The sequence below is a fragment of the Lithobates pipiens genome, unplaced genomic scaffold (genome assembly GCF_037356315.1).
Source record: "Lithobates pipiens isolate NorthernLeopardFrog02 unplaced genomic scaffold, aLitPip1_a1.2 Scaffold_3, whole genome shotgun sequence".
In the NCBI taxonomy this organism is placed as follows: Eukaryota; Metazoa; Chordata; class Amphibia; order Anura; family Ranidae; genus Lithobates; species Lithobates pipiens.
The window spans coordinates 54,364,025-54,389,253 of record NW_027507790.1 but is presented as its reverse complement, the minus strand read 5'-3'; the positions used below and the strand labels follow the sequence as shown (position 1 = coordinate 54,389,253).

Genomic DNA, 25,229 nt, shown 5'->3' with positions numbered 1-25,229 from the left:
AAAAACTCGGACCTAGCATTTGATATGGGCACGCTTAAGAACCCTACGGACAAAAGAGAGAATATCCTTCTCCACAGAGCCTTTGATTCAGCTGTTGGGAACCTTAAATTGGGAGCCTCCACATGTGTAACCAGAAATCTGGAGGTTTGGTTGACACAAATTCAAACACATCTGTCGGTGGGTACCTCTAGAGAGCAGATTTTGAAGTCTTTCCCTCTCTACCTTTTCGTGCAGTGGGATTTTTGGCTGATTCTTCCACAGAGTCAGTAAGAATGACAGCCAGACCCTCGGCCTTAGTGAATTTTGCCAGGAGAAGCCTATGACTTAAAACCTGGTCAGGTGATTCAGCCTCCAAGTTGTCTTTTTGGCCCAGGACTGCAGGAGGCACTGGAACGCACAGCCGATAAGAAAAAGGTATTTCCAGAGAAAAAGAAAAACCCGACAGCCAGAAAGGTGTGTTTTTTTTTTTTTTTTTTTTTTTTTTTTTGTGGCCAAGGCAGGCAGCAAGGTCCTAGAGAAAAGGACAACAGGCCTAAAAAATATTGGACAGGGCAAAAAGGCAGAGGTGGGGGGGGGGGGGGGGGGGGTAGGGGTCTTGTTTTAATCCACCTCAACAACGTGCCAAGCCACAGACTTGTGTTCCCTAGTGGGAGGAAGATTGATGGCCTATCTCCCACTATGGGCAGCAGTCACTTCAAGTCCCTTCATCCTGCACCTAGTGACCAATGGGTACAGGCTGGAATTTGCTCGCCAACCACCGGAATGGTCATTGGCAAAATTTCTGCCCCAAGATCGAGAGAAAGCGAAGGGTCTCTGGGTCTCCAAATTTGGAGACTTATTATATCAAAAATTCCTGATCCCTGTTCCCCGGCCAGATCAGGGCAAGGGGTTTTATTCCCATATGTTTGTCGTCAAAAAGCCGTCAGGAAAGTATTGACTTATCCTGAACCTCCAGACTCTAAACCGTTCAATCGGATACAAGCATTTCTGCATGGATGGAAATTCACAATCAAAAACCTGCTCTACCCAAATTGCTTTGTCCACTTTGGATTTGAGGGATGCCTACCTTCACATCCATATCCATCTAGCCTTCCAGAGATTCTTGAGATAAGCAGTCAAGATGGGAACAGATGGGAACAGAGACTCTGCACTTTCATTTTCAAGCCCTCCCCCTTTGGTCTGTCCTCAGCCCCACACATTTTTCAAAGCTGTTGGGGGAGGCTCTGGCTCCGCTAAGGTTAAAGGCGATAACTATTATCCCTTACCTGGATGACCTCCTTGTGGTGACAGTCATACCAGAAGTTGTTAGCGTATCTCCAGACTGTATAAGACTTCCTGCAGTCCCTAGGCTGGTTGATAAACGTAGAGAAGTCGTCCTTAATTCCGGCCCAGAAAGTGACATATCTGGGTTACGACTTTTGCTCGGTAGACCAAAAAGTTTTTTTTCTTCCACAGAAGATTACAAAAATGATCCAAACTATGTCCGCATTATAGACCAACCAGTTTAGTCTTGTTGGCCTGTAAGGTTTCGCGAGTAGTGGATCTGTTGACCTCGTGCTTAACAGCTGCACCATGGGCAAGAATTCTTCAGTCCATTGCAACTGTTTCTATTAAGAAACTGGGACGGAGACGCAAGGTCCTGGGAGTGAAGGGTCTGGCTAGCCGCCAGGGTAAAGAGAAGCTTGTGGTGGTGGACAAACCCGCACCTAACAAGAGGTCCATTCCTAAATACCGCAGTGGCACAAGGAGAGCGGTCCTCGAGGGAAGCAAGGGCTTCATCCAATAAGAGTGCTGCTAGCAGTTCAGAGAGCCTTGCAGTAATTTCAGATAGAGATCAAAGGTCACAATCTACAAATCCTATCGGACAATATCGCGACAGTCACTTACCTCAACAGACAGGGAGGCATGAGGGGCCAGATACTTCAATCAATTGCCAGGAGATTTTATCATGGGCAGAAGGGAATCTAGCTTCAATTTCGGCTGTGCACCTGAAGGGAACACAAAATTGTCTGGCAGATTCTCAGCCGCTACCGGGTAGATCGAGACAACTGGTCCCTTCATCCTAAAGTCTTTGGGGATCTCACCAGCAGATGGGGATAGCCCAAAGCAGATCTGTTCGTAAATCAGAACAACCGCAAGACAGAGAGGTTCTTTTCCATTAACCCAGCAGATCAAGCATTGGGGATCGATGCTCTGGCGAATCCATGGCCATTTGGCCTGTTGCATCTTCCTGCGGATCAGATTTATTCCGGAGGTCCTCTGGAAGTTTTTTTTTCTAGAAGAAACAGATATTATCCTAATCTCCCCTTTCTGGCTCAAGAGGCTATGGTTTTTCCTGCTACAGACTCTGATCTCGGAGCCTCCACTGAGTCTTCCGAAGAGAGAAGACTTACTGTTGCAGGGTCCAGTGTCACACCCCCAGGTGGTTTCCTTAAACTTGACAGCTTGGTATCTGAAGAAAAGATACTGAGCGCCCAGGGATACTCTGACAAAGTAGTCAAGGCTCTAGTAAATTGCAGAAAACCAGTCACTAGAGCCATATATTCCAAGGTTTGGAAAAGATTTAACTCATGGTTATCTGAGAATCAAAGATTAACTCATGATATTCCTTCAATTTTGGACTTTTTTCAAGAGGGTGTCGACAAAGGTCTTTCTGATAGCTGCCACCTTTACCTTTTGAGGTACTATCAGTGTTTTTTTTTTTTTTTTTTCCTCCAGTTTTCTCTCCTGGAAAATCCCACTATAACCAGATTTTTCTAATTTCTAGGGCCAGACCAGTAGTGGTGAGAAGTTGTCCAACTTGGGACCTGTCCCTGGTACTCCAAACTGGTTGAATTTCCTTTTGAGCCTCTTAGGGATATTTCAGTAAAATTACTTACATTAAAAACTGTTTTTCTTGTAGCTATTACCTCAGCTCGTAGGGCCTGCAACTAACTTACCCTATCAGTAAGGGAGCATTTACTCACGATTTTTTGTGGCTCAAGTGGTTTTGAGAACGGATCCAGGTTTTTTTGCCCAGGGTGGCCAGTACATTACACCGATCCCAGGACATTGTACTGCCAACCTTTTGTAGTTTGCCACAGGGCGACAAAGAAAGTTTAGTTTTTTAGATGTGAGAAGGGATTCTCCTCTTCTTGAGGTCACCAAGACCTTTAGAAAAACTGAAGCCTTGTTTCTTGTTCTTGTTCTTGTTCTTGTTCTTGTTCTTGTTCTTGTTCTTGTTCTTGTTCTTCTTCTTGTTCTTCTTCTTCTTCTTGTTCTTCTTTTTTCCCCAGGAACACACAAGGGAAATAGCTTGCATTATCCACCTAGCTCATCTGGCTATAGATGCACTATCTCTGAAACTTACAAAATTAGGGAGGTTCCTCCACCTTTTTGTTACTGCGCACTCAACGAGCCTTGTCTATGTCCTGGGCTGAGAGGGCTGGTGCCCCACTGGAAAAAATTTGCAGGACTGCCACATGGTCCAGTTATTCAACTTTCATTAAACATTATCGTCTGGATCTCCTATCGGCTCAGGAGCAGGCGTTTGGTCGGAAGATCCTTCAGGCAGTTGTCCCTCCCTAGACTGGTAAGTTCTGGCTCATCGTCTCATGGGCTGTCCTGAAAGACGCTTGGAGAAAAGCTGAGTTAGACTTACCGGTAACCCCTTTTCTGAGAGTCTTCCAGGACAGCTGGATTCCCACCTGGTTTTGTCTGAAGTTATGTGTATTATGCATATGTTTTGCAGGGTTGTCCTACGGTTCTTGAGAAGACTGACATGGGGCCTGGTGGACTGACCTTTTATCTGGTGGGGGTAATGTGTTTCCTGTCCTGGTAGGAGGAGCCCTAGGTCTCATGGGCTGTCCTGGATGACTCTCAGAAAAGGAGTTACCGGTAAGTCTAACTTGGAGGGGTTTTTAATACCACCAATGGTTTACTACTGCTTTAAAGTGGAAGTAAACCCATCGATTTAAACAGTATGCCGGGAATGCTAACTGCACATTGGATGTGCTCTCAACCAAACTGTCAAACCACCCAATGGCTGGTGTCATAACGGATCACATGTGCAGCACCGTGGCAGCTGAAGATTAAACAGAGGCAAAGATGGTGGCTTCTGTGGATGAAAATGATAGGGGTATTTACTTCCACTTTAAGAAACGAGGATGTTTGGCAAGGAGTATTTTCACATTTTTCACCTTGGCCATAAATTGAATACCAGAAAACTATATGCTGAATTTTTTAAGACGTTTGTATTCCTGGCAAAAAGAATTGGCATACATTCATATTGAATTCCCACAGTTCTGGATTAACTCCAGGAAGGAGCTAAAATTGGCTTGTTTGCCAGTAATGCAGGTAGTGGTCCTTTTTAAGGTTTTTTGGAAATTAGATTGACAAAAATCTATCCAACTTCTAGTTTTGTATAGTGGTCCCATCTCTGGCTCAGTGCCTCCTAGAGTACCATGGCCTGATGGATTAGAGATATTATTACTTCATTAATTCTGGTCAGGTATTACCTACTTGAATTAGAGCTCACTCCGCAAACTATATTGACTCTTCTTATCAGGTATGTCATTGTATAGAAGTGACCCTATGCTTTTTACAGGAAAGTACAGATTTATCTGTATATACTGGTCATTTTGTCGTGTGGTTTTCAATGGAGATTTCTGCTTGAGCAGATTTTTATTTATTTTTTCTCTCCATGTTCTCAGTGTGAATTGCGCAGGTATGGGACAGGTACATTTTAAGAGCAACCCAAATCTTCTTAGCCCCTGTACACACGGTCGGAGATTTCCACAACCAAATCCGTCGGATTTTGTCCGAAACTGTTGCATACACATGGTCGGACAAAGTTGGCGAAAAATCTGATCTTTCAGAACGTGATGACGTAATTTCGTTACGATGGGACTACATTCAGGCTAGTAGCCAATAGCTTTGATGTAGGAATTTGATCTGAGCATGCGTGGCACTTGGTCCGATCAAAATTCGCTACACATGATCGGAGTATGTCCGACCGGCCCAGTTGGTCGGGAAATATTTCCAACGTGTTGGAAAATTGGGTCCGATGGATATTCCGACGGAATCAGTCTGATGCATACCACACACAGTCGGATTATCTGACGACACGGTCCGATAGGACACATTCCGACAGATTCTCCGACCGTGTGTACAAGGGCTTAGTGTTAACCAGCCCTTGTGTTTTACAAACTGTCACTCTCCTTGTCGAATAAAGCTGATACAAAATCTCATCTTTTATTCCTCACTTGTGCATTAGAATTTGGAACATCAGTTACAATTTAATGTAAATCATATCTGTTTATGTGCACTTACTATTTCCTTCTTTATTGTAAGTTGCAGGGTTTCCTGCGCTAAAAGTTTTCGTGAATGCGAGAGAGGCTATTTTAGGAGCGACACAGAAGAGCAAAGTACCACAGGCAAACTTCCATTTCTCCTACAGTCCTAAAAGTTTGTGGAGTTGTACTCTTTCTTCTAAACCATGCACAGAGAAAACAAAGAATAGACAAGGGTAAATATTTGCTCAATATTACCCATATTACCAAAAGTATTGGCGCTTGACTTTACACGCACATGAACATTAATGGCATCCTTAGTCCGTAGGGTTCAATACTGAGTTGGCCCACCCTTTGCACTTAGAACAACTTCAACTCTTCAGGGAAGGCTGTTCGCAAGGTTTAGAAGTGTTGCTATAGAAATGTTTGACCATTCTTCCAGAAGTGCATTTGTGAGGTCAGGCACTGGTGTTGGACGAGAAGGTCTGACTCAGTCTCCACTCTAATTCATCCCAAAGGTGTTCTATTGAGTTGAGGTTAGGACTCTGTACAGGCCAGTCAAGTTCTTCCACCCCAAACTCGCTTATCCCCACTACATTGCCAAAGGTATTGGGCCACCCCCTCCAAATCATTTGGTGTGGGGTTGTTTTTCAGGGGTTGGTTTTGGCACCTTGGATCCAGTGAAGGGAACTCTTAAGGCGTCAGCATACCAAGACATTTTGGACAATTTCATTCTTCCAACTTTTTGAGAACAGTTTGGGATGGCGCCTTTCTGTTCCAATATGTGTGTGTGTGTGTGTGTGTGTGTGTGTACCAGTTAGAGCTGCACAATTAATCATCAAGAATCATTATTGTGATCTTGACTAAAGTGTTTCACAATTCTTTCTATGAAAAGAATTCTCTCTGCTCTTCTGAAGCCACAGCAATCAAAAGAAAGGAAGAGAAAAACTGGGCAGTCTGCCAAGAATCAAAACATTCTTTATCAGTTGAACTTTAGTATAAACATTGTAACAATTTGTCAATGGAATAGACTGTGTGTAACTGAATAAAAGTTTAACCACTTAAACACTAAACCTTTTTCTGACATTTGTTTCACGTTAAAATATATATATATTTTTTTTGCTAGAAAACTACTTAAAACCCCCAAAATATATATATATATATATATATATATATATATATATATATATATATATATATATATATATATATATATATATATATATATATATATATATATATATAATTATATTTAGGGCTGTGGAAATTAAAGATTAATTCCTCAATTAATCGTTAATTTTTTTGATCGATCAAAATACCTCTCCGCCGGTTTCCGGGTCTTCAAGGAGTTCCGTCGGAGATCCGGTGATGTCACGGACATCGGGGTCATCTTTATGTGAGTAGTTTGTGTTTTGAACATAAAAGTTCAATCTTATACTCAAGCAGTGAGCACTTAGATCTTTCCTTTCTACCCATGACCTGGCGTCCTTACTGAGATCTAAGGAGACGTAGAGAAGTTTATGGTTGTCCGTGTTTAACCCTTTTGATAACCACTTGCATGACCACCTGTTTGCACAGGGGTCCATGCCATAAGATGAGAGTTAGACCAGAGATGGAGGGATTGTCAGGCTACTGTGAAAAAAAAAAAAAAAAATTTACTTATGTCTGTGCTAGAGTTTGAATTGAAAATGTATTTGTGTGAACTGTGAAGTTAAGTCATGGATTGTAGAAACAAACTAGTGTCAGGTGATTGCATATTGTGTATACCACATTTACCACTGACTAATGCAGAGTTGCAATGCAAGGAGATCAGCTAAAAGTAGTTGGATCTGTATGTGCGTTTATAATCAAAATTAGTCGATTAATCAATAAAAAAAACAAAAACGATTAATCGACCATGAAAATGTTAATCGGTAACAGCCCTAATAAATATATGTAGACATCATAGAGAATAAAATGGTGGTTGTAATATTTTTTATGTCACACTGTATTTGTGCAGCGGTCTTTCAAATGCAATTTTCTGGGAAAAATTACTTTAATGAATTTAAAAAAAAAAAATTTTTTTGGGTGAAGAAACTTGACTGCTGTGCACAGAGTGCTGACCTTAACTCGATAGAACACCTTGGGGATGAATCGCAGTGGAGATTGCGAGCCAGGCCTTCTCATCCCACATCAATACCCGACCTCACAAATGCGCTTCTGTAAGACTGGTCAAACATTCCCATAGACACACTCCTAAACCTTGTAGACAGCATTCCTAGAAGAGTTGATACTGTTATGACTGCAAAGGGTGGATCAACTCCATATTGAACCCTACGGACTAAGACTGGGATGGCATTAAAGTTCATGTGCGTGTAAAGGCAGGCTTCCCAATACTTCTGGTAATATAGTGTATATTTTACTACATTTTGTATGTTGAGATTTTTTTTTATTTTTTTTATTATCCTGTCCATGTTTTTTTGCTAGTGTCTAGGTGGTGGGATGATCTATTCATATATTTGCGCGCTCGCTCTCTCTCTCCCCCTCGTGCCTCGCTCTCTCTCTCCCCCTCGTGCCTCGCTCTCTCTCGCTCTGTGTTTGGTGGTGCAGTTAGATGCAGAGTGCTCTATAAGTCAGAGCTGTTGCGGGGCAGCTGTGACACTTTAAATGTGTTGCTGCCATGATAACACTTTTGCATTCCCTTTTGACATGTGGGCATGCAACAACCTGCACTATGTGCACCGTTTCAGAATTGTTTGTACCCCAGCCTTCCTCAAGCTCAGGCGCTATCGTAAGCGCATGCTTTCCTGCAGACAAAGCAAACTTCAGGTCTAACACTACTCCTCTTTAAATTATGATCCACATCTCTGCATCAGCCTTCAATGGGTCATACAGCAATCTTTAGTAGGTGAGACAAAGGGCGGCTGCACCCATCATGCTCCACAAGACTTGTGGTGAGTACCCCCTTAGGGGAGCCTCTCAACCACATGACAGATGCCAAACAGGGGAAATGGAATGAGGGGGCAGAGCCGTGCACACAGTAGAGGTCGACCGATATGGGGTTTTCTCTGGCCGATGCCGATATTTAGAAATCATGGCGGCCGATAGCCGATATATGATGCCGATTTTTTTTTTTTTTTTTTTTTTGGGCCGATATGTTAGGCCGATTTTTATTTTATTTATTTATTTTTAATCCCCCTTGATCTAACACACCTTTCCCACTGGGGCGTTTTTTAAGGCGCTTTTGGGCTAAAAATAGCGCCTGTAAAGTGCCTGCAAAATGGCTCCCCTGCAGTCTGTGTGAAAGACAGAGTGCTTTCACACTGAGGCGATGCCCTGGCAGGATCTTAAAAAAAAAAGTCCTGCAAGCAGCACGTTTGGAGTGGTGTATACCGCTCCTCCACCACTCCTGCCCATTGATATGAATGGGCACCACTGCCGAAGCGCATGCAATGCGATTTGGCAGCGGTGCTTCATGGGCGCATTTAACCTCTTCCTTGGCCGCTAGCTGGGTTATATGTGCCCCACTAGCAGCCAAATAGCACCGCTAAAATGATGGTAAAGAGCCGCTAAAACTTGCGTTTTACCATCAACGTCTGCCCGCTCCAGTGTGAAAGCAGCCTTCATAAGTGATACAGAAAATTTCTTACACTTAAAGCGGAGGTCCACCCTAAAATGGACCTTCCGCTCATCGGATTCCTCCCCCCCTCCGGCGCCACAATTGGCACCTTTCAGGGGGGAGGGGGGTGCAGTTACCTGGATTATCCACTTCCGGGCTAGCTCTCTGCGGAAAGGGGCGTACATTACGCCCCTTTCCGCAAGTGCCCGTCCCCTTTCGCAAGTGCCCCGCTGCCTGCTGGGAAACACACAGATCCCAGAGGCAGCGGGGACCGTCCTCATTGCGCAGCGCGGCTCGCGCATGCGCAGTAGGGAACCGGGAAATTAAGCCGAAAGGCTCCATTTCCTGATTCCCATACCCAAGATGGCGGCGGCAGCACTCGAGTGTCGATCTAGAGATCGGCTTCGGGTGCCGACATCGCGGGCGTGCTGGACAGGTAAGTGTCACTATTTTAAAAGTCAGCAGCTGCAGTATTTGTAGCTGCTGGCTTTAAAAAAAAAAAAACAAAAAAAAACGCGGAGTCCCGGCGGACTCCCGCTTTAAACATTTATTAAACAAAACAAACCTCCAATCAGTTTACTTGTATGTATGATCTAGATAAAAATAAAACTATATATTAAATAAAAACGAGTAGTCAAAACTTTTGGACAAAAAAAAAAAAAAAATGGGCTAACTTTACTGTTTTTATTTTATTTTTATTTTTTAAATGGTGTATTTTTTCCCAAAAAAATGCATTTGAAAGACCTCTGTGCAAATGCCGTGTGACATAAAATATTGCAACAACCGCTATTTTATTCCCTAGGATCTCTGCTAAAAAAATATATATAATTTTTGGGGGGGTCTAAGTGATTTTCTGGCAGAAAATACAGGATTTTTACTTGTAAGCAACAAGTGTCAGAAAAGATTTAGTCTTTAAATGGTTAAACTGAGAACTTCTACACAGAGATGATTTCATTCATTCAGAAGTGTAAACATTGTATCATTTAGTTCTTTTCTTGGCAGTCTGCCCAGAGAGGAGGAAAGTGTTGCTATGACGACTCAGGCAACTCACACTGACTTCTTACAGAAGTCATTTCAAAGTCCCACTGTAGAATCGGCTTTTTATCAACACAATCGGCCGATGCCGATTATTTAAAAAACGGCAAATATCGGCCGATATATCGGCCGGCCGATATATCGGTCGACCTCTAGCACACAGCATAGGAACGTGAGGCAATTCAGGGTTCCTCGCTAAAATGTGGAAGGTCAATTCTGAGAACTTTTCCTGGGAGGATGGGAAGTAATCCTCACTCTCTTCTGGAGTCCCCTGCTGGCACTCCAGGCCACCCCCCCTTACGAATGCCCCAAGCTCTGTGTATGCTTTGACACAGTGCAGCTCAGCCCCGCTCCCTCCTCACAGGCTGTGATTGACCACAGAAGCCAATGGCCCCTGCTGCTGCATCCATGTCCGGTGAAGAGAGCCGCTAAGATCAAGCTCAGGTAAGATGGGGGGGGAAAGCCGAACACAGGTTTTTTACCTAATGCAGAGAATGCAATAAGGTAAAAAAAAACTTCTTTCTTTACAACCACTTTAAGGTTTTTGTGAACGAGATGCAGTAATGTTTGACATTAGAGCCATGTCCACCCTCTGGATCTAAAGTCACCAGTATGGTATCTCTTTGCATAACCAAGAAACCTATTAGGTTCTTTATGGTCCACTCATTAGTATTGGATGATCTGGTCTGCAAAGACTGTCTGTAAGAAAAGTCTGGAAAATTTTTTTTTTTTTTTTAACAGAACAACTCATTGGCGAGTTCTCCACAGGAGGCATCTTTCACTAAGGAGGTCATGGGCAGAAAGAGCACCCTCTTGCCTAGTAAGAAGAAAACCAAGGTACCCGTGTTGAAATAGTCCACTTCCAAATTCCATTTCTCCCCTCCGCTTCTAAGGCCAAGCCCTCCAGTCAGTTCCTTTCCTGGGAACAGGTGATTTTGAACCCAGTTTCACTCCAGGCCTCTGCAGCTCAGTGTGCTGACTGCATGGGACAAGCTACCTCAGTTTCTGCATTGGCCATGTGCCTGTCTCCCAAGGCCAGGATATCGTGGCCACCTAGCCCTGCGCTGGAATTGTGTAAGTCTTTTTCTCCTGCCAACATGGACTGTTCTCATGACAAATGGCAGTGTTTTGGGCTGGGGCGGCATCCTAAGGACAGAAACCGTCCAAAGGACTTTGCCCTTGTGGGGGTCCTTATGGGACTTTCCTTTAACATTCTCAAGCTAAGATGTATTAGCCTTTTCCTGCTTTAATGGACTGACCAGTTTTAGGGACAACAAATGAGAGTTCAGTCAGACAAAGTCACGGTTTTGGTTGTCGGGGCAGCACCAGAAACTGTGTGACTAACAGAAGCAGACCTAATTTTGTCTTTGAAAGGCTCATCTATGTGCCCAGAGTAGACGATCGGCAGACAGACTGCCTCAGTCTTCTTTGTCTGGATGTGAGGGAATGATCTCTTCATCCCAAAGTGTCCCGGCGACACCAGACATGGGTCTGTTGGCTTCCCACTTCTAAAGGTGGCTAGGTTTGAGGCCAGGATTAGGGATACAAGGGCCTTTGCAGTAGATGCAGTGGTGACCCCAGGGAGCAGTTCTAACTGATATGACTCCCCTTTGCTGTGGATTTTTGCCTCACCTGCTTCACGAGATGGACTTGGTGCTCAGGCATTCTTTGACTCCTGGGAGAAATTCTGTGGGCACTTTTCACCTAACCCAACCTGCGGTCTCAATGGCAGTCCCATGTATCGGTTCAAAAATAAAAATTCTAATGAAAATTACTCCTGGTAACAGTGGTTCCCAGGGCTCCTAATGCTGTAATGTTGGCTGTTAGTGGCAGCTGAAGTTTAGCACTAAGGCAAAAGCTGAATTGATCAGCTCCTATACTTGAAAAATGCTAGAAAGTATGCATTAAAACTGGTGGATGTGGGAACACTGCACATGTGGGAAATGGTACTGTACATGTGGCTTTGTAATGACTGTAGGGGAAGAGGCATAATTTCAGCACTTGATTAAGGAAGCCTGGCTATTATGGCACTTAATGGCATGCAGGCGATCTGTTACTCATTTTTCTTTACTATTGTGACACAACTCTTCCCTAGTAGTCCATGCATTGTATGTTGCCATTTTTTTTTTTTTCCTACCACAAAAAAAGAAAAAAAAAAAGAAAAAAAAAAGCCTGGTACACCACAATTTTGCTAAATTTTGACAGAAAAGACTATTAATAATATTACAATTGATTTTTCCTAAATATTTTTATTTTCCAGAACTGCAGAAGTAATGGAAGGTTTTGAGGCCGATACAAGCTGTCCTAAACAACTAGCACAATCTAGCAGCATTGAAAATGAGAACAAAGGAGAGGAAAAAGTTAAAGTTGATAATGTTGTCAACACAGGTGATGCAGGACCAGATAAAGATGGGGAATTTGCTGCACTATCTGACAGTGCAGCTACAGGCAGTACCATGAATGCTGATGACACAGGAATTTACAGATATATCAAAGATGATCTGTTCACATCAGAGATTTACAAAGTAGAGATACAGAACTTGCCAAAGTATATAGGCTTTAACGATGTTAAAAAATTTCTTGCCAAATATGGATTAAACCCTCATAAAATAAAGCTCATTAAGAAACAAACCTTTGCATTTGTGACTTTTAAAAGTGAAGAGGAAAGAGATAAAGCTATGAAGGTTATACATGGTGCAATGTGGAAAAATCGAGCCCTAAGTGTCCGGCTTGCGAAACCAAAGGCCGATCCCATAATGAAGAAAAGAAAACAGGAAGATGATGACAAGGAACAACCTGAATCGAAGCGTCCTGCTGCACAGGAGAGTGCCGAAGAGGAGCCTCTCAGTAAGCAGATTGCTGATGTGGTGACTCCTTTGTGGCAAGTTGCATACGAAGAGCAACTTAAAATGAAAGAACAAGAATGTGAACATGTTCTCCAAAGGCTAACAAAGTAATTGTTTCCTACTGTTTTGTTGCTATAAATCATGTTGCAAACGGCATGGCCAGGTATGCTTCTGACATAAACCTTGCAGGGAAAGCTTTAATGTGACCCAAGATTAAAAAGTAGTGCAAGGTGGCAGTATCTTCCTACCCCTCCCAGCAGAACTTTGAGCAAGGAGCTAGATACACAAGTAAAATGCATACATGTGTTAATTTCTCTGCTCTTTACAGCTGCTAGCATGCTCATGTGGTTGCAGCAGAGTGCTCTCCATCCTTCTCCCAGTGTAAATGATATTGTACAGCGGATTACCGAATAATATCAAGTCAAATTCAGGTGCTCTTGCTAGTTGAATTAAACGCAAGCTTAAAGCCTAGTACACACGGGCCGAATGTTGGGTGACATTGGTCGGTTCAATAAAAAACGGCTGACATTTGGTCCTTGTGTATGGCAGCTGGTCCAACTGAACTGGCTGTCTTCTGTCGGACGTGCATGCTGGAAAACCAGACTTCTGATCAGTGCTCTCAGCCAATGGCTAAGATCGCTGACTGGAGTGTTCTGGCAGGGGGGCCGCCCCCCCCGTCTGAACACAATAGCTTGGCGGTGGGGATCGATGTGCTAAATTAACTACTTCCCACCCAGCCAATGTACCCAACGGCCAGGTGGGCGCTCTCTCCTGAGTGGACGTTGAGGAACGTTCCTTAGAAAGTCGAGGATCGCAAGTGCCCACACAGCGGCGCGGTCCCGATGCACTCGTGTCACCAGGATGCAGCGCATCTCCGATCGGCAGAGGACTCTGGCCCTCCTGATCACATGACGGCTGTGTCCAATCACGGCATTCATGTGATGTAAACAGAGCCGGTTGCTAGGCAATCAGCTCGCCTCACACAGAAGTTGTCGGTGAGGGGGGGGGGGGGGGTGGCTGCAGCCGGTTGGTGATCAGTGAGTATGTGCCTATTTTTACAGCTTTTTACTCGCTGATCACCACCCCACACAATGTCTCAAAAAACACATGTCCCCAAATAATAAAAACACCGGTCCTGCTAAAATCACATGTCCCAATGAATCTGCACACATATGTCTATGATCACCTGCACATATCTGTACATGATCATTTGCGTACATCTGGCTGTGATCAAATAGAATACATTTAAGTGTATGACAAAATTCAATTTTATTGGATTTCTTTTAAAATAGAAGAGTCGTGAATAAATACCACCAAAAGAAAGCTCTATTTGTTTAAACAAAATTATAAAAATTTCATTTGGGTACAGCGTAGCATCACCGTGCAATTGTCACTGAAAGTGCAAGAGCGATGAAAGCTGAAAATTTGGTCTGGAAAGGAAGGGGGCGAAAGTGCCCAGTATTGATGTGGTTAAATTCAAGCTTAAAGCTTAGTACACACGGGCCAAAAATATGTCAGAAGGACATATGGGCCTGAACTGAGGAAATACATTTTTTTTATATATTTTTGGGAGATATTTATGATAGCAAAAAGTAAAAAAAAAAATTATATATATATATATATATATATATATATATATATATATATATATATATATATATATATATATATATATATATATATATATATATATATATATATATATATATATATATATATATATATATATATATATATATATATTTTTTTTTTTGTTAATAGCGCAAAAAATAAAAACCAGAGGTGATCAAATACCACCAGAAGAAAGCTCTATTTGTGGGGGGAAAAAAAGGGTGTCAATGTTGTTTGGGCACAACCGCCCAATTGTCATTTAAAGAGGCGCAGTGCCGAATCACAAAAAGTGCTCTGGTCAGGATGAGGGTGAAATCTTCCGTGGCTGAAGCGGTTAACTGGTGTTTTTATTTTTCTGTCTAAAATTCACATTTAACCAATGATTTTGTTTGTGTTTTTCTTCTTCCAGGGAGATAGGAAATACTAACAAGGCCTTATTGCCATGGCTGTTTGTACAGAAACAGAAGTATAACAAAGTTTGTTGTCCTTTGGAAGGGGTGAAGCCTTCTCCAGCCCAGGTACAGATGCTAAATGAATAGCTTAAGCTTATACGTTTGAAACAGAATGCTATTGCGTAAGCATGTCCTCCCATTTTAAAGCTAATGTTTCAGACTCCAAAGAAGGCATTTGTGATTTTAGAAAATATCTAACTTTACATACTAAATGTAAGCTTGTATTTAGTTTCATTTGTTTCAACTGTTTGTTTGTTATTTTTATTTATTTTTTTTCCACTTTTTAACTCGTCAGCAGCATGTCAGTTTTAAAGCTGAAGTTTAGTTATACTTTTTGCTATGCAGCAAGATTGCATCTGATGGGGAGTACATTGTGGGAAGAAGCTGATCTTCCAGCACCACTCATCTGCCCCTTCCACATGCCTCTTCTATGGAATTAATTGTATTCTTTCTCAGGATGCAAAAAGGAAGCAGATCATGTCATTCATCTATCTGTCCTCCATTCACAGAACACTTTGCATTCTAGGAATGATTAGTATAAGTTCCATGAATAGGGGCAAGCAATGTAAATCTCTCACACTTGCAGTAGCCAATGTTAACCCTTGGAGCACTGGAAGATCAGCACTGTAGGGATGGACCTGCCAGCAGTGAGGAGATTTCTACACTATGCAGCAACAAGCTGGGCATGGGCACATTATTACAGGCAAGTTGTGTCTCTGGTGCTCGCTAGCAAAAAATAAAAACTTCAGCTTTAACTGTAATTCACATACCGTATATACTCGAGTATAAGCCGAGATTTTCAGCCTCTTTTTTGAGGCTGAAAGTGCCCCCCTCGGCTTATACTCGAGTCATCGCTGTCTGCCCGCTCGATCAGCGTGTCGAGCAGACAGACAGCGGCCATTCTAGAATTCAAAAGCCGCGCCTCCGGCTCCGCCTTCGCCTGTGATAGGCGGAACACTGAATTTCCCAGCAGCCTGTGTTCCGCCTATCACGGGCATCGTCTCATCCTCGTACTACGGACGAGGATGAGACGATGCCCGTGATAGGCGGAACACAGGCTGCTGGGAAATTGAGTGTTCCGCCTATCACCGACGGAGGCGCGGCTTTTGAATCCTAGAATGGCCGCCGACGAAGAGCTGAAGGACGGAGGCTCGGCTCGGGCCGGGACGGGACGCAGGCTGGACGGGACGCAGGCTGGACGGGACGCAGGCTGGACGGACACAGGCAGGCTGGACACAGGTAGGCTGCACGGACACACACACACACACACACACACACACGGATGCATGGACACACACACACACACACACACGGATGCATGGACACACACACACACACACACACGGATGCATGGACACACACACAGGGATGGATGGACCCACAGGGATGGACGGACACACAGGGATGGACAGGCATGTCTCACCCTCGGCTTATACACGAGTCAATAATTTTTTCCAGTTTTTTGGGGGTAAATTGGGGGCCTCGGCTTATATTCGGGTCGGCCTATACTCGAGTATATACGGTAGGTAAGCCAAGTCAATGAAAAAGCAGATTACAGTAAACACACACACATACACACATACACACATACACGTTGACTACCTGCAGATTTTCTCGCCTTGTACAACAAAATGCTGCAGAAGGTGGTTCCTTCTCATTCATTTAATAGGACGTTTTGTATAATCTCCCCTTGTTAGTTTGTGTTTGCGTATACAGTGAGCCGAAAAAGGTATTTGATCCCCTGCTGATTTTGTACATTTTACCCACTGACAAAGAAATGATCAGTCTATAATTTAAATGGTGAGCTTATTCTAACGGTGAGAGACCGAATAACAACAAAAAAATCCAGAAAAAACGCATTTAAAAAAGTTATCAATTGATTTGCATTTTAATGAAATAAGTATTTGATCTCCTATCAGTCAGCAAGATATCTGGCTCCCAGGTGTCTTCTATACAGGTAACGAGCTGAGATTAGGAGCGCTCTCTTAACCACTTCCCGACCGCCGCACGACGATGTACGTCGACAGAATGGCACGGGCAGGCATAAGGGCTTACATGTACGTCCTTGCCTTCCCGCGGGTCGGGGGCCCGATCGGGCCCCCGCCCGGTGCCTGCGGCGGTCGGTATTCGTTCGGGAGCGATCCCGGATGAGGGGACGGCCATTCATTCATGGCCACCCCCTCGCGATCGCTCCCGACGAATGAAAATCCTCCGTGACATCACTTCCTCTCCTGTAATGTAAACACAGGAGAGGAAATGATGTAATCTCTCCTCCGTGTCGGTATTTTTCGTTCCGACACCGAGGAGAGAGGATCGGTGAGTTGCACCAACACGACACTACACAGTAGAACATGCCAGGCACACTCACACCCCCCCGATCACCCCCCCAATTACCCCTGCCCCCCAGTCACAGTGACACCAATGTCATTTTTTATTTTTTTGCATTGGTGTCATTTGTGACTGTAATAACTGTTAGGGCAGTTAGGATTAGCCCCCTTTAGTTCTAATGTACCCCCCTAACCCCCCAATAAAGGTTTAACCCCGTGATCACCCCCCGTCGCCAGTGTCACTAAGGCTGGGTTCACATTGCAGCGGTTTATGAGAACGAATGTGATTCGCACCGCACTGCAGTGCAAATCACATCCAATCTCTGTGTGATTCGAGTTCAGCCATACAGATAGTATGGCTGAATTCGCATCGCACCCGCCGCAAATTCGCACGGGACCCTTTTTTTGGCCCGCAGCAGAATCTGATCGCATGGGTATCACACCATGCGATCCGAGTTTGCAGATCGCACTGCGATATGCCAACTGATCTGGGGGTGTCATTAACATTTCACTGACACTCCCAGCAGTTCGCATAGGGCAGTGTGAACTGCCGCCGGGAGGCATGCGATGCGGGAACCCGCCGCGGATTCGTGGCGTTCCCGCATCGCTCCAGTGTGAACCCAGCCTAATAAGCGATCGTTTTTCTGATCGCTGTATTAGTGTCACAAGTGACGCTAGTTAGGCAGGTAGGTATTTAGGTTCGCCGCAGCTTTTTATAGCGCCAGGGACCCCCATATACTACCGCATAAAGCCCCCTGATTGCCCCCTAGTTAACCCTTTCACCAGTGATCACCATATAACTGTTACAGGTGACGCTGGTTGGTTAGTTATTTTTTTATAGTTTCAGGGCACCCGCCATTTATTACCTAATAAAGGTTTAACCCCCTGATCACCCGGCGGGTGTCATTTGTGACTGTAATAACTGTTAGGGCAGTTAGGGTTAGCCCCCTTTAGTTCTAAGGTACCCCCCTAACCCCCCCAATAAAGGTTTAACTCCGTGATCACCCCCCGTCGCCAGTGTCACTAAGGCTGGGTTCACATTGCAGCGGTTTATGAGAACGGATGTGATTCGCACCGCACTGCAGTGCAAATCACATCTGATCTCTGTGCGATTCGAGTTCAGCCATACAGATAGTATGGCTGAATTCGTGTCGCACCCGCCACAAACTCGCACGGGACCCTTTTTTTGGTCCGCAGCAGAATCGGATCGCATGGGTGTTCACACCATGCGATCCGAGTTTGCAGATCGCACTGCGATATGCGAACTGATCTGGGGGTGTCATTAACATTTCACTGACACTCCCAGCAGTTCGCATAGGGCAGTGTGAACTGCCGCCGGGAGGCATGTGATGCGGGAACCCGCCGCGGATTCGTGGCGTTCCTGCATCGCTCCAGTGTGAACCCAGCCTAATAAGCGATCGTTTTTCTGATCGCTGTATTAGTGTCACAGGTGACGCTAGTTAGGCAGGTAGGTATTTAGGTTCGCCGCAGCTTTTTATAGCACCAGGGACCCCCATATACTACCGCATAAAGCCCCCTGATTGCCCCCTAGTTAACCCTTTCACCAGTGATCACCATATAACTGTTACAGGTGATGCTGGTTGCTTAGTTATTTTTTTATAGTTTCAGGGCACCCGCCATTTATTACCTAGTCTCACTAGTGTACCCCTAAATTTAGGGGTGTCTACTTTCCAAAATGGGGTCATTTGGGGGGGGGTTTGTGCCATCTTGGCATTTTATGGCCTTCAAAACTGTAACGCCCTTAGAAAGCCTGAAGGCGGGGCTTGGTTTGCGGGGCCCCGTACGCGGCTAGGCTCCCAAAAAGTCCCACATATGTGGTATCCCCGTACTCAGGAGAAGCAGCAGAATTTATTTTGGGGTGTCATTTCACATATGCCCATGGCATGCGTGAGCAATATATCATTTAGTGACAACTTTGTGAAAAAAAAAAAAAAAGTTTGTAATTTTCCCGCAACTTGTGGCAAAATATAAAATATTCCATGGACTCAACATGCCTCTCAGCAAATAGCTTGGGGTGTCTACTTTCTAAAATGGGGTCATTTGTGGGGGTTTTGTGCCATCTTGGCATTTTATGGCCTTCAAAACTGTAATAGGTAGTGAGGAGTGAAGTCAAATATTTACGCCCTTAGAAAACCTGAAGGCGGTTCTTGGTTTTCGGGGCCCCGTACGTGGCTAGGCTCCCAAAAAGTCCCACATATGTGGTATCCCCGTACTCAGGAGAAGCAGCAGAATTTATTTTGGGGTGTCATTTCACATATGCCCATAGCATGTGTGAGCAATATATCATTTAGTGACAACTTTGTGTAAAAAAAAAAAAAAAAAAAATTTTTTTTTTTTGTCATTATTCAATCGCTTGAGGCAAAAAAATAAAATATTCAATGGGCTCAACATGCCACTTATCAATTTCCTTAGGGGGTCTACTTTCCAAAATGGGGTCATTTGGGGGGGTTTTGTACTGCCCTGCCATTTTAGCACCTCAAGAAATTAGATAGGCAGTCGTAAACTAAAAGCTGCGTAAATTCCAGAAAACGTACCTTAGTTTATAGATGTGACAACTTTTGCGCAAACCAATAAATATACAATTATTGACTTTTTTTTTTTACCAAAGACATGTGGCTGAATACATTTTGGCTTAAATGTATGACTAAAATTGAGTTTATTGGATTTTTCTAATAACAAAAAGTAGAAAATATCATTTTTTTTTCAAAATTTGCGGTCTTTTTACGTTTATATCGCAAAAAATAAAAATCGCAGAGGCAATCAAATACCATCAAAAGAAAGCTCTATTTGTGGGAAGAAAAGGACGCAAATTTTGTTTGGGTAGAACATTGCATGACCGCGCAATTACCAGTTAAAGCAGCGCAGTGCCAAATTGTAAAAAGACCTCTGGTCATTTACCAGCAAAATGGTCCGGTCTGAAAGTGGTTAAAGGGAGTGCACCTAATCTCATCTTGTTACCTGTATAAAAGACACCTGTCCACAGAAGCAATCAATCAGATTCCAGTCTCTCTACTATGGCCAAGACCAAAGAGTTATCCAAGGATGTCAGGGACAAGATTGTAGACCTACACAAGGCTGAAATGGGCTACAAGACCATCGCCGAGCAGCTTGGTGAGAGGGTGAAAACGGTGTGATTATTCACAAATGGAAGAAACAAAATAACTCCATCTCCCTTGGTCTGAGGCTCCATGCAAGATCTCACCTTGTGAAGTTTCAATGATCATGACAACTGAGAAATCAGACCAGAACTACACGGAAGGATCTTGTCAATGATCTCAAGGCAGCTGGGACCATAGTTGCCAAGAAAACAATTGGTAACGCACTACGCCTAGAAGGACTAAAATACTGCAGCGTCTACAAGGTCCCCTTGCTCAAGAAAGTACATGTACAGGCCCGGCTGAAGTTTGATAATGAGCATCTGAATGATTCAGAGGAGAACTGGGTGAAAGTGTTGTGGTCAGATTAGACAAAATCTAGCTCCTTGGCATCAACTCAACTGGCCGTATTTGGAGGAGGGGGGGATTCTGCCTATGACCCCAAGAACATCATCCCCACCTTCAAACATGGAGGTGGAAACATTATGCTTTGGGGTTGTGTTTTTTTTTTTTTTTTTTGCTAAGGGGACAGGACAACTTCACCACATTAAAGGGATGATGGATGGGGCCATGCACCATCAAATCTTGGGTGAGAACCTCCTTCTCTCAGCCAGGGCTTTGAAAATGGGTCGTGGGCATTCCACCATGACAATGACCCAAAGCACACGGCCATGGCAACAAAGGAGTGGCTCACGAAGAAGCACATTAAGGTCCTGGCGTGGCCTAGCCAGTCTCCAGACCTTAAAGGGTTTAGAAAGGTCAATAAAAGAAAGGTAAATAAAAAAAAAAAACATGGCTACACTTGCCTACTCTGTGCAATGGAATTGCACAGAGCCAACAGGGACCTCCTTTTTTTGGGCCCCCCGCCCCGCGCTCTGGGCCCCTTCTTTGTCTAGTGCCCCCATGGAAAGCTGCTTCCCATGGAGGCACTCGTGCGTGTTCGCACCCAAGTCCCTCTGTTGCATCCATTGACACAGACGGAGGGAATCAACCCTGCTTTGTCGTCACTGGCTTTGATTTACAGCACTGGGAGCCAATGACTCCTCGTGCCCCAGCAAAGCCAACGAGACCCGGAAGTGAGGGGAGAAACGAACTAGGGACGTGTATGGCGCTGGATCGAAAGTGGTCTCAGGTAAGCAAAGGGGCACGGAGCGATGCTGACACCTAATGCATTCCTTGCATTAAGGTAAAAAATGTTTAAGGTAAAGATTTGAGTTGCCAAATGTCGTCATACTCAAAACCTTAATGTCTTGGAGAGGATCTGCAAACAGGAATGGTTGTCAGAAACCATGAATCAGACCAAGACAGAAGTACTATTAAATCACACTTGTCTATTAAATAAAAAGGTAAATGGAGTAAGCGTAATAAAAGCATAGCCAGAGTCCAGTAACCGGATTGAGTAGTCAGCCAGGCCAGAGTTCAATAACCAGATCAGGTAATCAGCCAGGCCAGAAGTCAGGGATCCAAGTGGAGCAACAGCAAGCAGGATAAGGAGCCAGAAGGGAAGCCAGTCTTTAAACAGAACCGCAGGAGATGGTTTCTTGTGATGTGACCAAGCCGAAGGCAGAGGTGAAGTGAGCTGGACAGCTTTAAGTAGGCAGGTCAGACGAGCAGGATCAGGGACAGCTGGGTAACTGGAGAGAGATGAGAGCTGGCAATTAGCCGACAGCTGAGCAGCCAGCCCAGAGAAGGAAAGGCTAAGCCAGCCCTGACAGTACCCCCTCCTCAATGACCCCTCTCCCTCGGAGGGCCACCGGGCTTGAGGGGAAACGTCTATGGAACTCGTGGAGGAGGACAGGGGCATGTACGTCCCAGGATGAAACCCAGGAGCGTTCTTCCGTACCGTACCCCTTCCAATGCACCAGGTACTCTATGCGCCCACGGAAGCTACGGGAGTCAACAATGGATTGTACCTTATACTCCTCATGGTTCTCAACCTGAATAGGGTGAGGACGTGGCACCGAGGTGGTAAATCGGTTACAGACCAATGGTTTCAATAAGGAGACTTGAAACACATTTGAGATGTGCCTACTAGGAGGAAGGTCCAACGTGTAAGCCACTGGGTTAATCCTGCGAAGAATACAGAAAGGCCCAATAAACCGAGGTGAGGGAACATAAAACCGGAGTTTGCGAGATGACAGCCAGACCCGGTCCCCAATCTGGTAGGAAGGCGCAGGCGGGCGTCTGCGGTCAGCATGAAGTCTGTACCCATCATTGGCATGATGCAAAGCCTTCTGGACTTGTACCCAAGTGGAACGAAGACCACAGAGATGCTCCTCTAACGCAGGAATACTCTGCGGAACAAACTATTCAGGCAACATGGAAGGTTGAAAACCATAATTTGCCATAAATGGAGATAATCGGGAGGCAGAATTCAAGGCACTGTTGTGAGCAAACTCTGCCCATGGTAATAGGTCTGTCCAGTTGTTATGGTGGTCAGAAATATAGCAATGTATGAATTACTCCAAGAACTGATTGGCTCGCTCTGTGGCCCCATTAGATTGTGGGTAATTCGCAGAAGAGAACTGTGCACAAAAGGCTCACCAGAACCGGGAGAAAAGTGACTGCCCCTGTCCCGAGACAATCACCTTGGATAGCCCATGTAAGCTAAAGATCTCCCGAGCAAAAATGGAAGCCAGTTCCTTTAGAGGTAGGTAACTTAAGTGGAATACAATGACACATCTTTGAGAACCGGTCAACCACCATAAGGATAACAGTGTTGCCTTGGGAGTTGGGCAACTCCACAATGAAATCCATAGACCGGTGCCTCTCTCCATTGGGTATGGGTTGTAGGAGACCCACTGGAAGGTGTCGTGGAGTCTTACTCTGAGCACACACGGAACAGGAAGCTACGAAGGCAGTAACATCAGCCCGTAGACTAGGCCACCAGAATTGTTTTGGGAAATGGCCCAAATGAGTTGATTCTTCCCAGGATGGCCAGCTGCCTTGGGAGAATGGTAAGTCTGGAGCACAGCAGTATGGAGACTCTCCGGTACAAAGCAGCGGTCACAAGGTTTCTCAGGAGGAGCATGGACCTGAGCAGCAAGAATTTTGTCACCCAAAGGAGAAGTAAGACTGGTGCAAACTGTAGCCAACATACGATCAGGAGGAATCCTAGGAACCGACTCCGACTTGGAAGTGGAGGAAAATTGTTGTGACAAGGCATCAGCCCTTACATTCTTAGTACCGGGTAAGAATGAGACAATGTAATTAAAGCTCGACAAAAGAGCCCAACGCACCCTTCTGGGAGAGAGTCGCTTGGCCTCAGACAAGAATGTAAGATTCTTATGGTCAGTAAGAATAATAACCGTCACAGTGGTACCTTCAAGGAGATGTCTCCATTCTTTCAGGGCTAAAATGATAGCCAACAGCTCTCTGTCCCCAGTCTCATAATTGCACTTAGCAGGTGACAGTTTCTTGGAAAAGTAGCCACACGGATGACTTCAAAAAGTCACCTGCCTGGTCTCTCTCTTTCTCTTTCTCTCTTTCTCTTTTTCTCTTTCTCTCCCCCGGAGAGAGACGCGTGAACCCAAGTGCATGGGTTCATCTTCACTGACCAACTCGGTACCAGGAGGCATGGGTGGGACTACAAAGCTTGGAGGCAAATGTACAGGAGGCTTCCACAAGTCTTTCTCTGAGTCTGGAGTCGATGAGAATGGCAAGCGAGATCAAGCTCTCCAGCTCAATGGGTATATCTCGGGCTGCTATTTCATCCTTCATGGAATCCGAGAGGGCATAAGAAAAAGCAGCCACGAGGGCCTCATTGTTCCAAGCAACCTCTGCTGCCAGAGTACGGAATTAAATGGCGTAGTCGGCAACAGTTCTCGTACTCTGATGGACATGAGGCACTTGGCGGCAGAAGGGGAGCGCACGGGAACGTCAAATACCCTTTTAAAGGAGGCCACAAACTGAGGGTAACTCAAGACATCAGGTTTTTGCGTCTCCCATAGAGGGTTAGCCCAGGCCAAGGCTCTCTCAGAAAGCAAAGGTATCACAAAACCTACTTTTCTTCTGCCCGTGGGAAACGCCTGGGGCAACATCTCTAAGTATATCTCAACCTGATTGAGAAACCCTCTGCATTGAACTGGATCGCCCCCTAAATCGCTGGGGAAGCGGAGCGGAACCAGACATATCTCTTATAGAGGTAATACTCAAGGCGGGTGCCTGCATAGAGACTGGCGCAGCAGCAGGGATAACCTGCGACTCAGGTTGTACCGGAGCAGCCACAGTGGGGGTTTCCAGGTGAGCCGTGCATCTCAGGAGCGTTTGTAACGCCATGGCAAACTGATCCATGTGGTGATCTTGCTCATCCAATCTGGAAAAAATATTACCAACAAGTGGATTGACCATCTCCTGAATTCATAGCCTTCGCCTACTGTCAGAAACCATGAATGGTCGTGTAATAGATAAAAGGCACGTGCGCCCGCGGCACGGCCCAGGAGCCGCGATGTCTGCTGTCTGCTGTCCACCTGCCATCGCTCCTCACAGAGGCAGAACTGGGATCAGGCTATATGTAAACAAGATATATCCTCGTTTTGACAGGAGGGAAGAGAGAACAGCTGTTCCTAGTGCTCTCCCTCTCCCTCTGACCGTTAGCACCTCCATAGGGAACACTTAACCCTTTGATCACACCGAGTATTAACTGTTTCCCTGCCAGTGCCATTTATACAGTGATCAGTGCATTTTTATAGAACTGGTCACCAAAAAGTGTCACTTGGGGTCAGATTTTTCCACCACAATGTTGCAGTCCTGCTAAAAATTGCTGATGTCCACCATTACTAATAAAAACTATGAAAAAAATAGTCCCCAAATCTTTACCCTGTTTTGTAGATGCTATAACTTTTGCTCAAACCAATCAATATACGTTTATTGGGATTTTTTTTTACCAAACATCTGATGAGAATTTTTATTTTATTTGTAATTTTTTTTTATTGGCTATGTATTGTAGCAAAAAGTAAATATTGTTTTTTTTTC

The 25,229-nt window shown here is 44.7% G+C and overlaps 1 protein-coding gene across 8 annotated transcripts in view; it reads left to right on the top strand.

Moving 5' to 3' along the window:
• TRMT2A (tRNA methyltransferase 2A) overlaps positions 1 to 25,229 on the top strand; it is a 96,728-nt gene that overhangs the window by 4,615 nt on the left and 66,884 nt on the right. For 3 of the 8 annotated variants that reach the window (XM_077461711.1, XM_077461713.1, XM_077461714.1), the window contains exons 2-3: positions 12,164 to 12,856; positions 14,770 to 14,878. In XM_077461711.1, the coding sequence (XP_077317837.1) occupies positions 12,164 to 12,856; positions 14,770 to 14,878 (802 nt within the window). Of the gene's footprint in view, positions 1 to 5,331; positions 5,507 to 10,644; positions 10,741 to 12,163; positions 12,857 to 14,769; positions 14,879 to 25,229 lie in introns of those variants that run through there. The other 5 variants (XM_077461709.1, XM_077461712.1, XM_077461707.1 and 2 more) reach the window with 4 other exon arrangements.